Below are 16066 nucleotides of genomic sequence, written 5' to 3' on the forward strand. Positions count from 1 at the left end.
GCTCTGTCCTTAGAAAATGCCATAAACATTCTGGGACAAATGACATTTTCTTTTTTAACCAAGCTGCTCATTAAAAAAAAAAAAAAAATATATATATATATATATATATATATATATAATATTTATATATATTATATATATAAATTTTATATATATATATATTTTATATATATGTATATAACTTTACCCAGTTTGTCACACCTTCATTATTATTGATCACATTATTACATTAAAGGGCCTATACTGCCTGATATAATTCTTAAAACCTTACTTACATGACTTCTTGTAGGCTGGCTATCGGCTAACATTAACTTCTTTGCGTCCTGTGACATCACCAGCATGGCACGTGATGGGACATTGCTTCAAAGAGCCAGATGGCCATGTGCAGAAATGGATTCTGTTGGAATCAAACAGACGGGTAAAAAGAGTTAAAATTATGTATTGAATGATCCTCCCTTCCTCAGATTTATGGTTCTCTCCACACCTGAAAAGACAGGAAGACTCCTGTGGAAACAGTTTCAAAAGTCAATAGGATATTTTTTATTTGGGGAGGGTTATTAATCTTTCCTAAAATCTTCAGACCTCCCTATAATTTCACTCAAATCCATTTGGACTATTGCTACTTCATTTTGGGAGGCAAATAATTATACATCGTTTTAAATAAACTATTACGTTTCATGCAGTTCTCTAGCAAAATGTTTTTCCCATAAAACAGCACAAAGCAACCAAGGGGGGGAAAACTGAAAACAACTAACATATGCTGTTAGTGTTTTAATAGAAGAATAAAGAAAGTCCCATGTAAAAACCGAATGAGGTAATTAATTCTATAGAAACGGGGAAGATAAGGAACTTGGGAAGACTTCAGTGAGCAGGTAACATTTGAGCTAGCTTTGAAGAATGACTAGTGTTACTCTAGCAAAATAATGCTCCTTGCAGAGGCTCAGAATTCAAGAGGGTGAGGGAGGAATGGTGTTTTACTAGGATTTTGAATGTGGCTTTATTCTTGCCCCATTACTGGTGACTGGAACCCAATGTTGGGGATAAGGAAGCATTCAGTTGGTCCACATTCTAAAAAGAGTTTCATACCTAAGTCCAGACACCTGCTCCAGGGCTAGCTCGGAGGTAGGCAAACCCATAGCATACCTATGACCTCCAAACCACCAACTCCACCCCGAGACCCCATCCCCATTCCATATACAGGAGACGAAAATACCAGGAAGAAAAAGGAAAGGCAATGATTGAAATCATCAGCCGGGGCATGATGGGAACTGCTATGGGGCTATACACAAGAGAGACTGTTATGGACTGAATTATGTCTCCTCACAATTCTTACATTGAAGCCCTACCCACCCAATGTGATGGTATTTGGAGACGGGGTGTTTGAGAGGTAATTAGGGTTGAATGAGGTCATCAGGGTGGATCCCTCATGACGACATTAGTGCCATTGTAAAGGAAGCCACAGAGAGCTTGCTTCCCTCCCTCTCTCTCTACCATGTGAGAACACAGTGAGGAGGCATCCACCTGTAAGTGAGGAAGAGAGTTCTCGCCAGAGAACTGAATTACTGGGCACCTTGATCTCGGATTTCCCAGCCTCCAAAAGTTCAAGTATGATATTTCGTTACGGCACCCTGAGCTGACTAACACAGACTGGCGTCTTATCCCGTGGCTGCACATCATATCAGTTTATGGGATTGTTGACTTGCTCTTAAATCTACCTGACAAAAGGAAAAAATAATGGAGAATAGCATCAAATGTTGTTTCCAGTGTTTGATCCAGAAAAGCTATGGATCAAGACTGGCCTTGCAAGCAGACTCAGATCATCGTACCTGTTGAGCTGTACTACCCAGTAGGGAGCTGAGGGGGTAGGAAGAGATTAGGCCTAATTACCCACAGAGGGCCAGTAGGGAGGCCACTATAAGTGTGTGGACTACTAAGGGTCTTCTGAGGGACACACACATGTCCCTTAGGAGAGCCCAACTTTGGAACACTCCCACGCAGAAGGTATCAATGGTTAGTACGTGTTAGCCAGGGAAAGATGCCACAACCAACAGTGGATGGCCTAGTTAAGTCAGGAAACATCTGGCCTTTTTGCCCTGTGCCACCCTCTCAGTCCCTAACCTCCAGAAGTTAGAACCAGAAGAAGGAGGCTAGAAGGCATGAGAAAGTGGACCACATCCTCCCCCCTCCTGGTCTCACAGGTCTAACTTGAACTGGAGGAACATAAGGAGATGAGACTGGGAATTTAAATGGACTAGACAATTAAATAATTGGAAGGGACCAGAAAGTTATAGAATCAGACACTTCTGCAAATGGATAATTGTAAGTGGCTGAAGTTACTCACGTCAACAGTTCCTGTAATAGCAAAGAATGGAAATAACTGAAATGTTCATTAATAGGGGAACGATTAAATAAATTACCATACCATTAAAATAAAATGAAACTAGAAATTCACTTCCTCCGCTGAGCCAGCCACATTTCAAGGGCTCTAAAGCCACCTGTGGTTATGGGCTACCACATTGGACACAGAAGACAGACCATTTTCATCGCCACAAAAGCTTCTATTGGAGAGCACTGATCTAAGTACAGCACAGACTTTGGTTTCAGACAGATCTGGGTTTGAATTCTGACACAGCCACTTCGAAACATTAAGGTTTAGGGGAAGTTAATTAATCTCTCAGGGCCTCAGTTTCTTCATCTGCAGAATGGGGAAAATGTGAGTACCCTCCTCACTGAGTCACTTTGCGTTCAAGTGAGCTCATTCATGCAAACTGTGTAGCACAGGCCTTGACACACAGTGAACACTCACAAGTATCACCTCTCATTAGCGATCCTCAGCCCTAGGAAGGGAACACTTCCCCATGAACCAGTCATCTCATCCCTCACAATCAGGGTGTCCCACCCTCTCCTAGGACTGGCAAGAGGAGAGGTGGCCATCGACATCCACACTGTCTAGCTCAGTGTTACTGAAGTGTCGGTTTACAGTGAATAAAACCTGCGCTAATTCCTTCTTCAGGAAAGTCTTGGAATAAAAGGTCGGGTGAAATAAACGTGTGCCTTAGGAATGGATTGACTTACATTCTGATACAAGCTCTTTCTTGGGTCAAATACTGGGAACAAACATTTTTATACTTTGAATCACAAAGGTGTAGCAAGACATACCCTTTGATATAAGTTTAAAATGCTCACAAAGAAAAAGGTTGTCAAATTGCCATGAAAAGAACACAGTGCAGGACAGAAGAAGAGACAGCCAGGTCAGTCAAGGTCAAGGTCTTATGGCAGGTAAATTTGAGTTAAGTTTCAAAGAACATAAAAATCGTGATGGGGGAAGAGAGATAAGTGGAGAATAGTGACCAAGAAATAATACTAAGAGAATGGAAAGAGGGAAGTATTGTAACTTTGGCCCTTCAAGAAAAAAGAAATAGTTTCCTTTTATCCCTTGTTAACTTGGCTTCCAACAACAGAAAACTAGATAGGTCTGAATTTTGGGCTTTTTAGTCCTACTACGTACCCATCTTCATATAATAGGAATACTAAGTATACATAATTTTTCACTCTAAGAATATATATATGGAAAGCTATTTTGATGACTTGTGGGCCCTTCAAACATTTCCACTTAAAGATACATGAACCAAACAAATAAAAAGTTCTCAAGTATAGGTTTAAAGTTAATTTTCCTCTTTTGAATTCTTCTGGTATTTATATAAAAAGATCCACACAAAAAATTATTCTTCATCATAAAAATCAGCCAATCATTACCAAACAATTTTCCAGTACTGCCACTATAGCTAATTGTTTAACTATTAAAGTGTATGTTATGATTTATAACAGACATAATGGCACCAATCTCCATATGATTACACGGTGCTGCCACAGAAGACGTACCTCATCTGCTGTAGCAGGAGATGCTGGATGACAATTTATAATGACGCACATTTCTTATTACCTGCTGATAATAACCGATCAGTGCAAACGACAGCTTAATTATACAGCACATCCCCCGCTGCCAAATAACTGGATTCGAACATTTCTTCTATCACTTCTCGCCCATCCCTTACAGAAGCAAAGGATTACCAAAATCCTCAGAAACTACACTTACAATTGAGTTAAAAAGTCGAAGGCAAGGCTGATCTTTTATTAAACCCAGATGCACTTTAGACCACATAATCCCTTAGTTCACCATCTTCAGACAGTTTCACTACAGCTGGTTGTCCTTGTTTCAATGTTTTATGAATTCCTCCTGCCAAGGCCTCTGGAATCACCCATTCCAAATACTTGGCTTTTTAGGAAATGTATCAAGTGATTTACCCTGAACACTGGCTCTCAGAATCAACACAGTGGCCACAAATTTGCTGTAGAAGCCCCATAGGTCTTGTTTCTAAAGCATTGCTTGCTGGGCTACTTCCCACAACTAAACTAAACTTCTCAAGTCTATACAACAAAGCCACAGTGCTTATAACACTGCCAAGTGGCAGACGGCTCCTATTCATGTAGTTTATTTGGCAGCTGGCAGAGTGCTTGGACTCTTGCGTTCCAGAGCAGTCTGTGTGGCTGCGGACCTTCTTTCCTTTGGATGGGACAGCAGGACCTATCCATCTGTGATGCACTGCTGCTTCTTTTCTTCTCCCCCGGGGCTGTGGGTGATGACCTGGGACACAGCTAATAAAATGCCTGCCTCCAGATGAGGAGATGGATCAGTTTTAGTTCCTTCCTTCCTCTTTCACTGGTCTCAGGAAATATTCTTATCTAAATAGCAGTTTCCAAAACTATCAGAGTGACAATGACTAGATTATCATTCCTTTCTTCTTTCAAATCTTTGCTTTTCCTTTTTCTTTTTCATGTTCCTCAGCTTTTGTGTAAACAATGGCGGAGGTGTTCACCGTCTTGTCTTACTAGACTCCACGCAGGCTACCATCGTTCCATCCTATTCACCATGAGCACGTTATAATTTCCAAAACCGTAGTTCATGGAATATTGCGATTGAAAGCTCTTTGATGAAACCAGGAGCCACCCTAATCTTACCAAAACCATGGAGTGGACTGGAAGCCTTGAGACTTGGGCCCTGGTCCTGGTTCTGTCTTTACACAGCTATGTGACCTTAGCAAGGTGCTTCACATCTCTTAGCCCCAGTTTCTTTATCTTTAAAATAAGGAGGGTAGGTTGGACCATGTCTGAAGTCCCTTCCAGTGCCTAAGGACATCTGTGAAGGTCACAGTTTGGTCATCAGCATATGATCAAATTCATCCAACTTGTGTGAAGCCTCAGAACCATGGGATGTGATACCCGAGGGAATTCCTCTAATCTAATCATCCTAATTTTCCAGAAGAGAACAAAAGTGCAGAGAAACTAAATGTGTTGTGCAATTTTACCCAGAGAGGTAAAATAGGGGTTGACCATGTGTCTTGGGTTCCCAGTTTAATTCCTCACTAGTAGTTCAGTGAGGCAGGGAGCACCGGTCACGGGCCCTGCATTGTGCTGCTTCCCCATATTAGCTTCAGTTTCCAAAGAGGTCTCCTTATCCCCAAACTCTTGAGTTTACAATATGCTGGGGAAGGGGCCTTACAACCCCATACGTATTGACAATAACTACAGGGCTGTGTTAGTAGATTTTAAATTGTTCTAATTTCATACCTAAGATCTAACTATCCTGCACCAGCACCACCCGCAAAATGCTGCTACAGTGCAATTTACTTCACTCCACTTATTTCCATTTAGCAACTTCCTGGGACAGAACAACTAACGTTAACATGCCACCCACAACTGCTCTGAAACAACTCTGTGTCATGCTAACTCACTGCAGCCTAGTTATCACCTTTCTATCTGGGAGAAATGGGAAGATGGAAGTTTCACAATCTCCTTCTCACTGCGGCTGAGTCATAACAGTCTTGCTTTTCCACTCAGATCTTTGGAATTTTTGCCCAACATGGCTTGATGATAATAACAGCAAATATCATCATATATTTACATAGCTACTGATTTTTGTATGAATCAGTTGGGCAGAGGGAAAGCAATTAATCTCAGGCAGTTCCCAGTTAGATGAAGAACCAGCGAGGGCAGCTGGCTCCCTCTTTGGAAATCCATCCTGTAAGGTCCAGAGAAATAAGGTGGGTTGTGGAATGCCAACTGATGCCCAATCTGTGACAATCCCAAGATAGAGAGAAGGGAATTGTATCTCAGTTTGGCGGCCCAAAGCTGGACGGAGTCCAGACCAGACGTGGAGGATGAGGTGGGGCAGGGGGAATGAGGTGGAGAAGGGGGTTTCTAGTTGTTGCATCCTGTTTCCTCCCCCATTTTCCCTGAAAGGTAGGACTGGGAGAAGCCTGCTTCACTGCACATTAACCTTGACTGGTATTTGCTGTCTGCACGTGGATTGCAGGGCACACAGAACCTGCAAAATTGACAACAGAATTGCATAAGGTCATACCTTACATGCAAGTAATTGCTCATGCCACCAGACAGAGGGGTACCTAGAGCAAGAGACTGAGAGGGATCCCTGAGGAACAAGGTATTGGAAGAGCAGAGAGTCATGGAATTGTTGAATCCAGAATGCAACAGTATAGGCTCTGCAACCTGCTCTTCTTTAGGAGAGCGTCTGGTCTGTTGTTAGCCTACCTGGATTGAAAACCATAGCCTAGCAGCCAACACTTTATAAACTGCAGAAGCTGAGAGTAATGTGCCTTGAATGAAGAAAGGTCCAGGCCACATGTCTGAAGTTTTAGAGGACCTTCACAAAAGAATGAGAACTACAATCTTGTTTACTGGAGTAGAGTCTAAAGATATAAACTAGATTTTTCAATGTGATATTTGGGGTTACTGAAAATTTTAAAGTGACAAAGTAATGTTGTTAGGAGTGTATATTTGTTCTGTTGAATTCTTAGAAGAGGTACTAATTAAATTGAATATTAAATTAAATTAAGTATACTGCTATTTTTATAAAATTTCTCTTTTTTTGGTTCTATTGAAGTGTTTCCCCCACCCCCACCCCCAAAATACTTAGTAAATAGAATTTAGAAAATGAAAGGATTTCTATTTGAAGGAATTTAGAGAATAGGGTGTGTGCCTTGTTTCTATTTCCTTTCATTTACTGAAGAATTTATTTTGCAGTTTATAAAATTATGCCTTCAATAATAAAGAACTGGCCCAAAATTTTAAACAGTCCTACTTCTTCTTTAGTTCTAAAAAGCTCATGCTAATCTAAAAGGCTCAGAAGCGTGTCTTAATCATGAATGGAAGGATTCTATCTGCAGCCTCGCCCAAATTAGGCCCTCAGGAAATTGTTTCTGAATACGCTGGGAGTAGTTTTCCAAAAGTTATGTGGTTACTGATGATGTACTTCCAGTCAAATTCCTCATCTCAGAACTTTGTATGACGTGACCCCCTCTGCAATATGTGACAGTTACTGATGACAAAAAGGGCGGTATTAAAGGTCCACTGTGTGCTGGGCAAGGTGCTAGGCACACAAGGACGCAGTGTTTCCCAAACTGCAGCCCTCCCAACCCCAACCCCTCCATCACAACTCTTGTCATCCTTTACACCACATTTATCATTTACCCGAGAGAGGCAATGTAAACACAAGTCAATACAGTAAAATACTGCAGATACTATTTAAAAGTCTCTATCAGGGAAAGACAGCACAAAAGGATGTGGTCAGTATTTCCAGAGGGCCACAGAGGGGGTGAGGTTGGGGTTTTGCCAGGAGAACTTTCTGAGGAAGTGATTCTTAAAGAGGGCTATGTTAAAAAAAATAAAATAAAAATGAGCGAATAGATACAGAGAACATATTGGTTGTTGCCATAGGGAGGAGGTAGAGGTGGGTGAAATGGGTGAAGGGGTTCAAAGGTACAAACTTCCAATTATAAAATAAATAAGTCATGGGGATATAATACACAGCATGGTGACAATATGATTTACAATAATACTGTATTGTGTATTTGAAAGTTGGTTAAGACAGTAAACCTTAAACGTTCTCACTACAAGAAAAACAATTTAGTAACCATGTGTGGTGATGAATACTAACTAAACTTATTGCAGTGATCATTTTGCCATTTATACACATAGTGAGTCATTATGTTGTATCTGAAACTGATATAATATTTGGTATCAGTTATACTGAAATTGAAAAACAAGAAAAGATGGATATGTAAGAATAGGAATATATGGAAGATATAAAAAATCCATCATGAGAGTAGCTGAGTATGACAGGCAAGCAGGAGCTGGAAGGTGTAAAAAGTCTAACATCCTCTTTTGAAGACATGGAAACAGGCCACCCTTTGCTTGAAGATATTCCCTGAACATGCCTTCTTTCACGGAGCCCAGCTCAGTAACCAAACAGTCTCTCTGGTCTTCTTATGTGACCCCAAACCTTTATAAATGCATTTACCTCCTGGGAAAATATTCTGACAGCTGTTTCAATCAATAATTCTTTACTATTAACTCACAAACCAAAATCTCTTGTACAAAGAGCTGACCCAAGCTTCAGTTCAGTATGTCTAATGAAGTACAGGACATATTCAGCTGTATGTTCCAATTTTATCTCAATCTTGATCTTTGCAAAATCAAGTTCATCCATTTTCCTGCACGGCCCCCCATCTTAGCTGTAACCCATATCTGTTCCTGAAACTTATTTTTCCTGCCTCCCAAGATTAAAATCTTGAAGTCATCTGGGCTCTTCCTGCACTTTACCCCTCCCACAGAATCAGTGAAGCACTTAGGAAAGTGTTTGGCGCATACTAAGCACGCGAAATTATTTCTTGCTAAGGGAAATAAGTAAATTCAATGAATAAATAAAAGTATAAATGAATTAAATCTTCCTTGAAATAGCCCTTCTTTCTATTCCCCATTACTTTTAACATACCCTCCTCTGTAACATCCACTCTGTAAATATTTATTAGAGATTACCATATGCCAGGTGCTAACCGATGATGGGAATAAAGCAATGAACAAAGTAACATGCTCTCCTCTAGCTCATGTTCCAATAGAGAGAAGCAGGAATCAATAAACAAATAATGAAATAAAACATACATTGGTCCATAGTCCCTTATTTGAAAATTTTAAATCAAAAAGTCTCTAAAAACTGAAAAGTTTTTGCTTAATTAATTGGTTAACCTTACATAAGACTATTTATTTCACTTCTGGGGAGGTATGTAAATCAGCTTGGTTGTCACATGGTTATATCACTACATTAGGCTTCTCTGTTAAGGCTGCCATAACAGAATACCACAGGCTGAGGGGCTTAAACAACACAAACTTACTTTCTCACAGTTCTGGAGGCCAGAAGTCCAAGATCAAGGTGATGGAAGGGTTGGTTTCTGGTGAGTTCTCTCTTCTTGGCTTACAGATGACCACCCTCTCAGTATGTCTGTACATGGCCTTTCCTCAGTGCATGCCTAATTTTGGTATCTCTTGGTCTTCTAATAAGGACAACGGACTTATCAGATTAGAGACCCACCCATATAGCCTCCTTTAACCTTAATTACCTCCTGAAAGCTCTTTCTTCACAATCCCACTAGGGGTCAGGCCTTCAACATATGCATGTGGGGGTGGGGGGAGAACACAATTAAGTCCATGACAATTACCTTCCAAAAATCTGAATTCCAAGCACATCTGACTGGATAGGGTACTTACTATAAAACTGGTAGTATGTCAGACAGTTCTAGGTGCAGGGAGAAGAGTTTAAGCAGAGTGCTGGTGGGTGCACAATTTGAAGTGTAGGGAAAGCTTCTCTGCAAAGCGGATATTTGAGCCAAGCCCCAAAGCAGTAAGGGAGTGGGTCATATCTGAGAAAACAACATTCTAAGCAGGGGAAATGGTAAGTTCAAAGACCCTTAGATAAGAACATAGCAGGATGGACGATGAACAGAAAGGTGGTCAACGTGACTGAACTGGTGAGCTAAGGGAAAAGTAGCTAAGGGAAAAGTAGTTAATAGAGGTACAAATCACTTAGGGCCTCACCATTGTAATGCAATTTGGCTTTTAATGAAATGCAATGAGAAGGCAGTGGTGTTTTGAACAGAGGAGTCGCATGATCTAATTACTGTTCTAACAGGATCATAATGTATGGCAGGTCTCCAAAAGATAGCGACCTTCCATCAACACCTTCCTTCCATAAACAAGTATGACACACTGCCCATCGAAAGGTGGGGTCAATGTCCTCCCCTCTGGAATCTGGGACCGTCTTCTGACTTGCTTTTCCCAGTAGAATAAGACAAATGAGACTGTCTGGGAATTCCATATCCAGGCCTTAAGAGCATTAGAAGCTTCCACTCTCTCTTTTATAGAAGCTGGTTACCAAGTAAGGAGTCTGGCAACGGTGAGACCATCACACTGTGCGAAAGCCTGACCTAGGCTTGTGGAAAGGCCAAGTGAAGAAGAAAGAAGGAATGCAGCCAACAGCCAGAACTGTGGCCCATATACTATATTATTACCCAATGTCTTGAGTCATCTCAGTCATTGAACTTTGGAGTCATACCAGCTGAGACCACAGACAATGAAGTGGGGACAAGTCATGACACTGATTTCTGTCCGAATTTCTAAACTTGGAACCTTGGATAAATAAAATGATTCTTATTTTACACTGGTACATTTTAGGGAAGTTTATTACATAGCCATTAATAACTGATATTGAAATTGATAGGAGACCAGGCGGGAGGGAGAGACCTGAAGAATGACCAGGATATTGTTAGTGAAGGCACTGAGGACATTATATTGGGGGCTCGGGAGAGGAGAACTTGTGTTCTGCAGGAGCAAGATTTGGGGAGCACTGCTGCCGGCAATAACATGGAAAAAAAGAAAATGTATCTAATAAATGTGGGGACTTGGCTAAGAAGATTTCTAAATTGGCGTCATTTAATTGCCTTGGATTAATCACAGGAAGAGAAAGATGAACTGAAGTGTTCGAGCAGAATTTCTCAGGGCAAAGATCAAATGCAGAGTCTTTTAGTACCATATGCTCTCAGGTGAAAGATCAAACCAAGCGTGTGACTGGAAGATCCCTCAAGAAAGTCCTGGGAAAGACTTAACATAACACCTCATAGATTCAGTCAGCAAGACAAAAGTGCTTCTGAAAACCCCAAGGGCTTTTCCTACAGTATTCTGACTTGTAGCCAAAGTAAAGAGGAGCCTGTCACGTGAGTTTCGCGGGTATGTCTTTTTCTAAGGGACTGAGCCTCGATAAAATGTAGAAGAAGCCCCCAAGGTTGATAAGAAACTTGTACTAGAAAAAGTACCACTCGTTAAACAAAGCAGAGAACACAAAAGATCTCTAACTCTCTAGGAGCAAGAAGCAGCCTTCTCAACTGCTAACAAGAGCTATGTCTCATAGTAAAAGAAGAAAGAATCAGAGGAGGAGCCCATAACTTTCCAGCCAGCTCCACTGAGGTGCCAGACATATGAATGAAGAAACCTTCTTGGATCGTTCATCCCCAGCAGCCTCAGGGGAACCGGCCAGCTGAAAGCAGTCCAGGTGGCAGAATCACGAGAAGTAAAACAGTATTGGTTTTTGTTGTTTTTGTTGTTGTTTGAACCACTGGGTTCTGGAGTGCTGTCTTATTTTGTTTTGTGGGTTGGTTTGTTTTTTTTAATGCCGGCAGGGCAGGTGACTGAAAACAGGTAACTGAAACATTCTGGCTGCCGTGTTGTGTTGAGAAGGGGCACGGGGTGCAGTGTAGCAGCAGGGAGACCAACTCTTGCAATAATACCATGAGACATGGTAGTGGCTTGGACCCAGGCAACAGCAGTGAACGTGGTGAGAAGGCCAGATGTGGGATGTAGTTTGAAGGCACAGCTACATGAGTTAGTGGCAGATTAATGTGAAGTGTGAGAAAAAGAGAAGTAAAGAACAACTCCACGATCGATTGATTATCTGTGCAATGAAAAGAATGGAACTGCCATCAAGTGAAATAAGGAAGTCAGCGGAAGAACCAGTTCGGGGGGTTAAGTCAGGAATCCAATAAGGACTAGACATTCACCCAGGGAAGTTGTAAAGATTGTTTCTGGAGTTCAGAGAGAGGTCATGATAGGAGACATAAATTTAGGAATCATTTGTCTACAAAGGCATTAAAAGCCAAGAGACTGAATGACGTCACTAAGGGAGTGAGAAGAGGCAGAGAAAAGGCCTAAGGACTGGACCCTCGAACTCCTACATAAAAGGTTAGGGAAATAAAGAACCAGGAAAGGAGACAAATAGGTGCTGGTGAGGTAAAAGGAAATGAGGAGAGGTGGGCAGTCTGCAAGTTCAATCAAGAACTCTCAGGTCTGGCACACAGGAGAATGAAGCGCTACCCACTGCATTTAACGTGGGGGTTCTTGGTACCTCTAACAAGTACATTTTTAGCGGAACAGTGGGGATGACAGCCTGACTAGTTCAAGAGAGAATGAAAAGAGAGAAATTGGAGACAGGGAACAGAGTTGACTTGGAAAGTTTCCATAAAACAGGGTCGGAAAAACCAGGTGGTGGCTGGAGAGAAACATGAGGTCAAGAGAGTTGGCTTTTATTTTTTTTAATGGGAAAAATTATAGCATGGCTGCATAGTGATGGGAGAGACACACAGAGAGAGAGAATGACTAGAGGTTATGCTCTTGAGCAAGGATTGGGAATGAGACTACCTACCTGAGAGACTGCCCAGAATTTAGGGCTAATTTCCTTATCTCCAATTTGTTTTTTCCTTCAATAAATCCTACCCCAGACTAATTTTCTTAAACTACTGCTTTTATTGTAGTATTCTAAAATAGTTTTTGCTATCTAACTTATATTTTCTACCTGTTTTACATTGCTTTGCGTAGCTGTCAAGCTGTTGTATCACCTGATGGACTCCTGTTGAAGTCAACACAGGTCAACAACAGGACATATTGTCTCACCTTTACTCAAAACATAACTGTAGAGACAAACACATAATAAAATGGACTTACAGAGATAAATAAATTCATATCAGGGAGAAAATTATGCTGCCTGCGCAGTAGAAGGGGGGAGCGGTTATGGAAGGTGGGCATTTGAAGCAGGATGCAGCGTGCATTGAGCACAGAGGAAGGGTGTCTGGAGCTGAGGCTGGAAGAGACCAGGCTACAAAGGCTGTCCAGGCCCCCAAGCCCGGTGGAACTGATGTCTCCTCAAGCTGGAAGCCTCTACAGCAGCCAGACTCTGTTCTTGACTGGTCCCCACCCCACCCCACCCCCAACACTTCGTTTTAAGCATAAGGAGTCAGGGGAATCCAGAAACCAAGGGAAGTGAGTGGGTGATAAGGCCCAACTAGATCAGAGATCTTCAAAGTGAAGGCATCCCTGGGGAGGCCCAGGACTTTCAAGGTCTGTATGGGCACGGAGAATTCTAAAGAAACAATTTCCAGATCCACTATTTTTATAGGAACCCCTTTTTATGAGTGATATGTCTGAAATGTGCCTGAGGAAAGCAGATTTCTAGTAAGTTCTCCTTTCCCTCTTCCCCTTTCATAATTACCCTTCTTCCATCTTACAGGGAAAGGAAAAAAAAAAAAGGCGTATTTCTCCCCATCCAGAATCTTACACTGTGCCTTCCCTCTATGGGGTGCCAAACAAAGGGGTAATTTGGAAAACTGATATTAGAAACACCTTCTTTAATGAAAGCATTGATACCAACAGTACCCACACATCTACGACATACATTTCCAATGTAGATTAGTTTTATGCCTAATAATGACTTATCGAAAGTTAATGAGTTATTTTGGTTAATTGCATACTCCTTTAAAGTAACATAAACAATAGTTTTTAATAATAAAAGTATTTTAAAAATTAAAGTTAAATTTATGTACTTATTTTTGTTGCTGAGGAGTAAGGAGAGCGAAGAAATTGGAAAAGTATATTGTAAAATTGCTAACTGTAAGATGTTCAATTAGAGAATAATTATTTGAAAATTTTAGAGGTCAGGTGCTAACAGTGTGCAAGGGATACTTTGTTTCTCCAATGTCTACCTGCCCAGTGAGGAGAATGATATGATACAAGGGATCACTGAATGTGTCACTGGTTCCTCTCATGTCACTGTCATAAGTACAGCTTCCCCTTCCCACCAGCTTTACAACCATTATGGTCTCCTCTCCTAGGATCATTTTCACTTTCAATTCCTTTATCTGACAAAATACTTTCTGTCATTCTCCTGATCATCTCTGCATCCTGTCAGCACTTGGAGGAACCTTAACATGTGGAGAAGAAACAACTATGTCTCATTAGAACATCATCAGCTAGTAGGCATTCAGAGTTTTTGTCCATTTCTATGTGGTCTGTACAGTCTTCTGCCCTTCTAAAAATTATGATAAGACACTGGTAGATGCAAAGTGGTATAAAAGACTGGAAAATATATTCATACAAATACCCTGCCTCCCGATACAAAATGTATACAAATTATATTGTCGAATTAAACTGATATCAAAAAGCCTCTTATTTCCTATTTCTGATTCCAGCACTGAATAACTTTTTTTTTTTGTAAAAGGATACCATTCCTTGACATAAAGCAAAATAATCAATAGCAATAAATCTAATAGTTATAGAGTTATAATAGTTAATTAGTAAAATTCACCATTAAATAGTAGAGAACACATTCCAGTACCAGCTAAAATCCAAAATGTTCTCTCAACTCTCTTACGGCATTTTTCCATCCAATCCATCAAATGGGGTAGCAGCAAGCAATTAAACAATGTTCACTCTCAACAGCCTCATGCAGTTGTCTGTAATCGCTGGGTAAATAAATAAACCCAAGAGTCAATATTAAGCCAAAAAAAAAAAACTGGCTTCTTGCCAACCTTCATGCCATAAAGCCTTCTGAAAGGAGACTTCCCAAATAGTTTTTAGGTTGGTGCAAAAGTAATTGTGGTTTTTGCAAGTATTTTTAACCTTTTAAACCATAATTACTTTTGCACCAACATGATACTACACCACCTCAGCTGTGATATAAGGGAAAAGTCCTCTGCCCTGATCTCCCCGTAAATCCCAGGCTTCTCCTAGGGTGGATGACCAGACAGGTACATCGAAAGATACAGAAATACAGATCAGTCCACATTTGCCTACTGTCAAGCTCTAGTATCAAAAATTGATGCAAAGTATGCCACTGTTTTCATTCCAGACCCATAAAACAAATTTCTCCACAGAGTCAAACACATATAGACACTCATGTAAATATTATTTGATCATAAAGGTAAACTTTAAATATATAATTAGCAACGTCAATCACTTTAAAACCAACGTTCTATCATAAAACTCTGCATCAAAATGAAATGGTGGTTGATAGTCACTGTCAAATTGTGGGAAGTATTTCTATGGAAATAGTATCATAATTCATATAGAACAGTGACGTTAAATCTGTCTGGGTTCAAATTCCAGCTCCATCACTTTCTAGCTGTAACTTTGGGAAAGTTATATAATTATTCTATGCTTCTATTTCCTCAGTCTCTGCCACCATATACATTTATTATGACAATTTAAAAAAATACATACCTTCTGGTAAATAATAAGAACTCAACAAATTGGGTAGGATTCATATTATTTCCCATAATTCAAGTTGTGGTCCTAAAGACAGTACTGTCTGTGTTATCATTAACTAACCCTCAAAAGAATACTTGCATAATGAATGAAACTTAACAGTAAGGAGAGGAAGAAAAGGACAGTCTTCTATGCTTCAAAATGTTTCAAAAACTGTTATGGGTCCAAGACCAATTTAAAATACTGATTAGAATTATTTTAGGATATTTAGGATATTAGGATATTTTCCTTAGAAAAATCCACTTATACACAAATTTCAGGGCTTCATTCACAGCCTTTCTGAGGTCTGCTGAGAGCCAGCAAACCTGAGATGGAGCACTTTCTAGGGTTTAAAATCTTTCAATCATCAAACTCTATTTCAATAAACTTTAAACCACTATTTTTCCCCATCCTCCAATGAAGTTTATAAACATGCTTCTCATTGACAAACATTATGTTTTGTGACACAGCTGTTGACATTTATATATTAATGTCATGGATTAAAACAAAAAGCATCAAATCGTTTTTCTGAAACCCAACAGTAATCTGCAGGAATATTCCAAATTCCAAAACTATAGCTTCAAATCAA

The 16066-nt window shown here is 40.3% G+C and overlaps 1 protein-coding gene across 7 annotated transcripts in view; it reads right to left on the minus strand.

Annotated features, from left to right (window-relative positions):
* The window catches only part of IL15 (interleukin 15), a 120483-nt gene that overhangs the window by 40813 nt on the left and 63604 nt on the right, over positions 1-16066 (minus strand). For 6 of the 7 annotated variants that reach the window (XM_074338483.1, XM_019730787.2, XM_019730786.2 and 3 more), the window contains one exon: positions 276-397. In XM_074338483.1, coding sequence (XP_074194584.1) covers positions 276-341 — 66 coding nt within the window. In that variant the 5' untranslated portion in view covers positions 342-397. Of the gene's footprint in view, positions 1-275; positions 400-16066 lie in introns of those variants that run through there. The other variant, XM_019730790.2, reaches the window with a different exon arrangement.

Source organism: Rhinolophus sinicus, linkage group LG07 (assembly GCF_036562045.2).
Source record: "Rhinolophus sinicus isolate RSC01 linkage group LG07, ASM3656204v1, whole genome shotgun sequence".
Classification (NCBI taxonomy): Eukaryota; Metazoa; Chordata; class Mammalia; order Chiroptera; family Rhinolophidae; genus Rhinolophus; species Rhinolophus sinicus.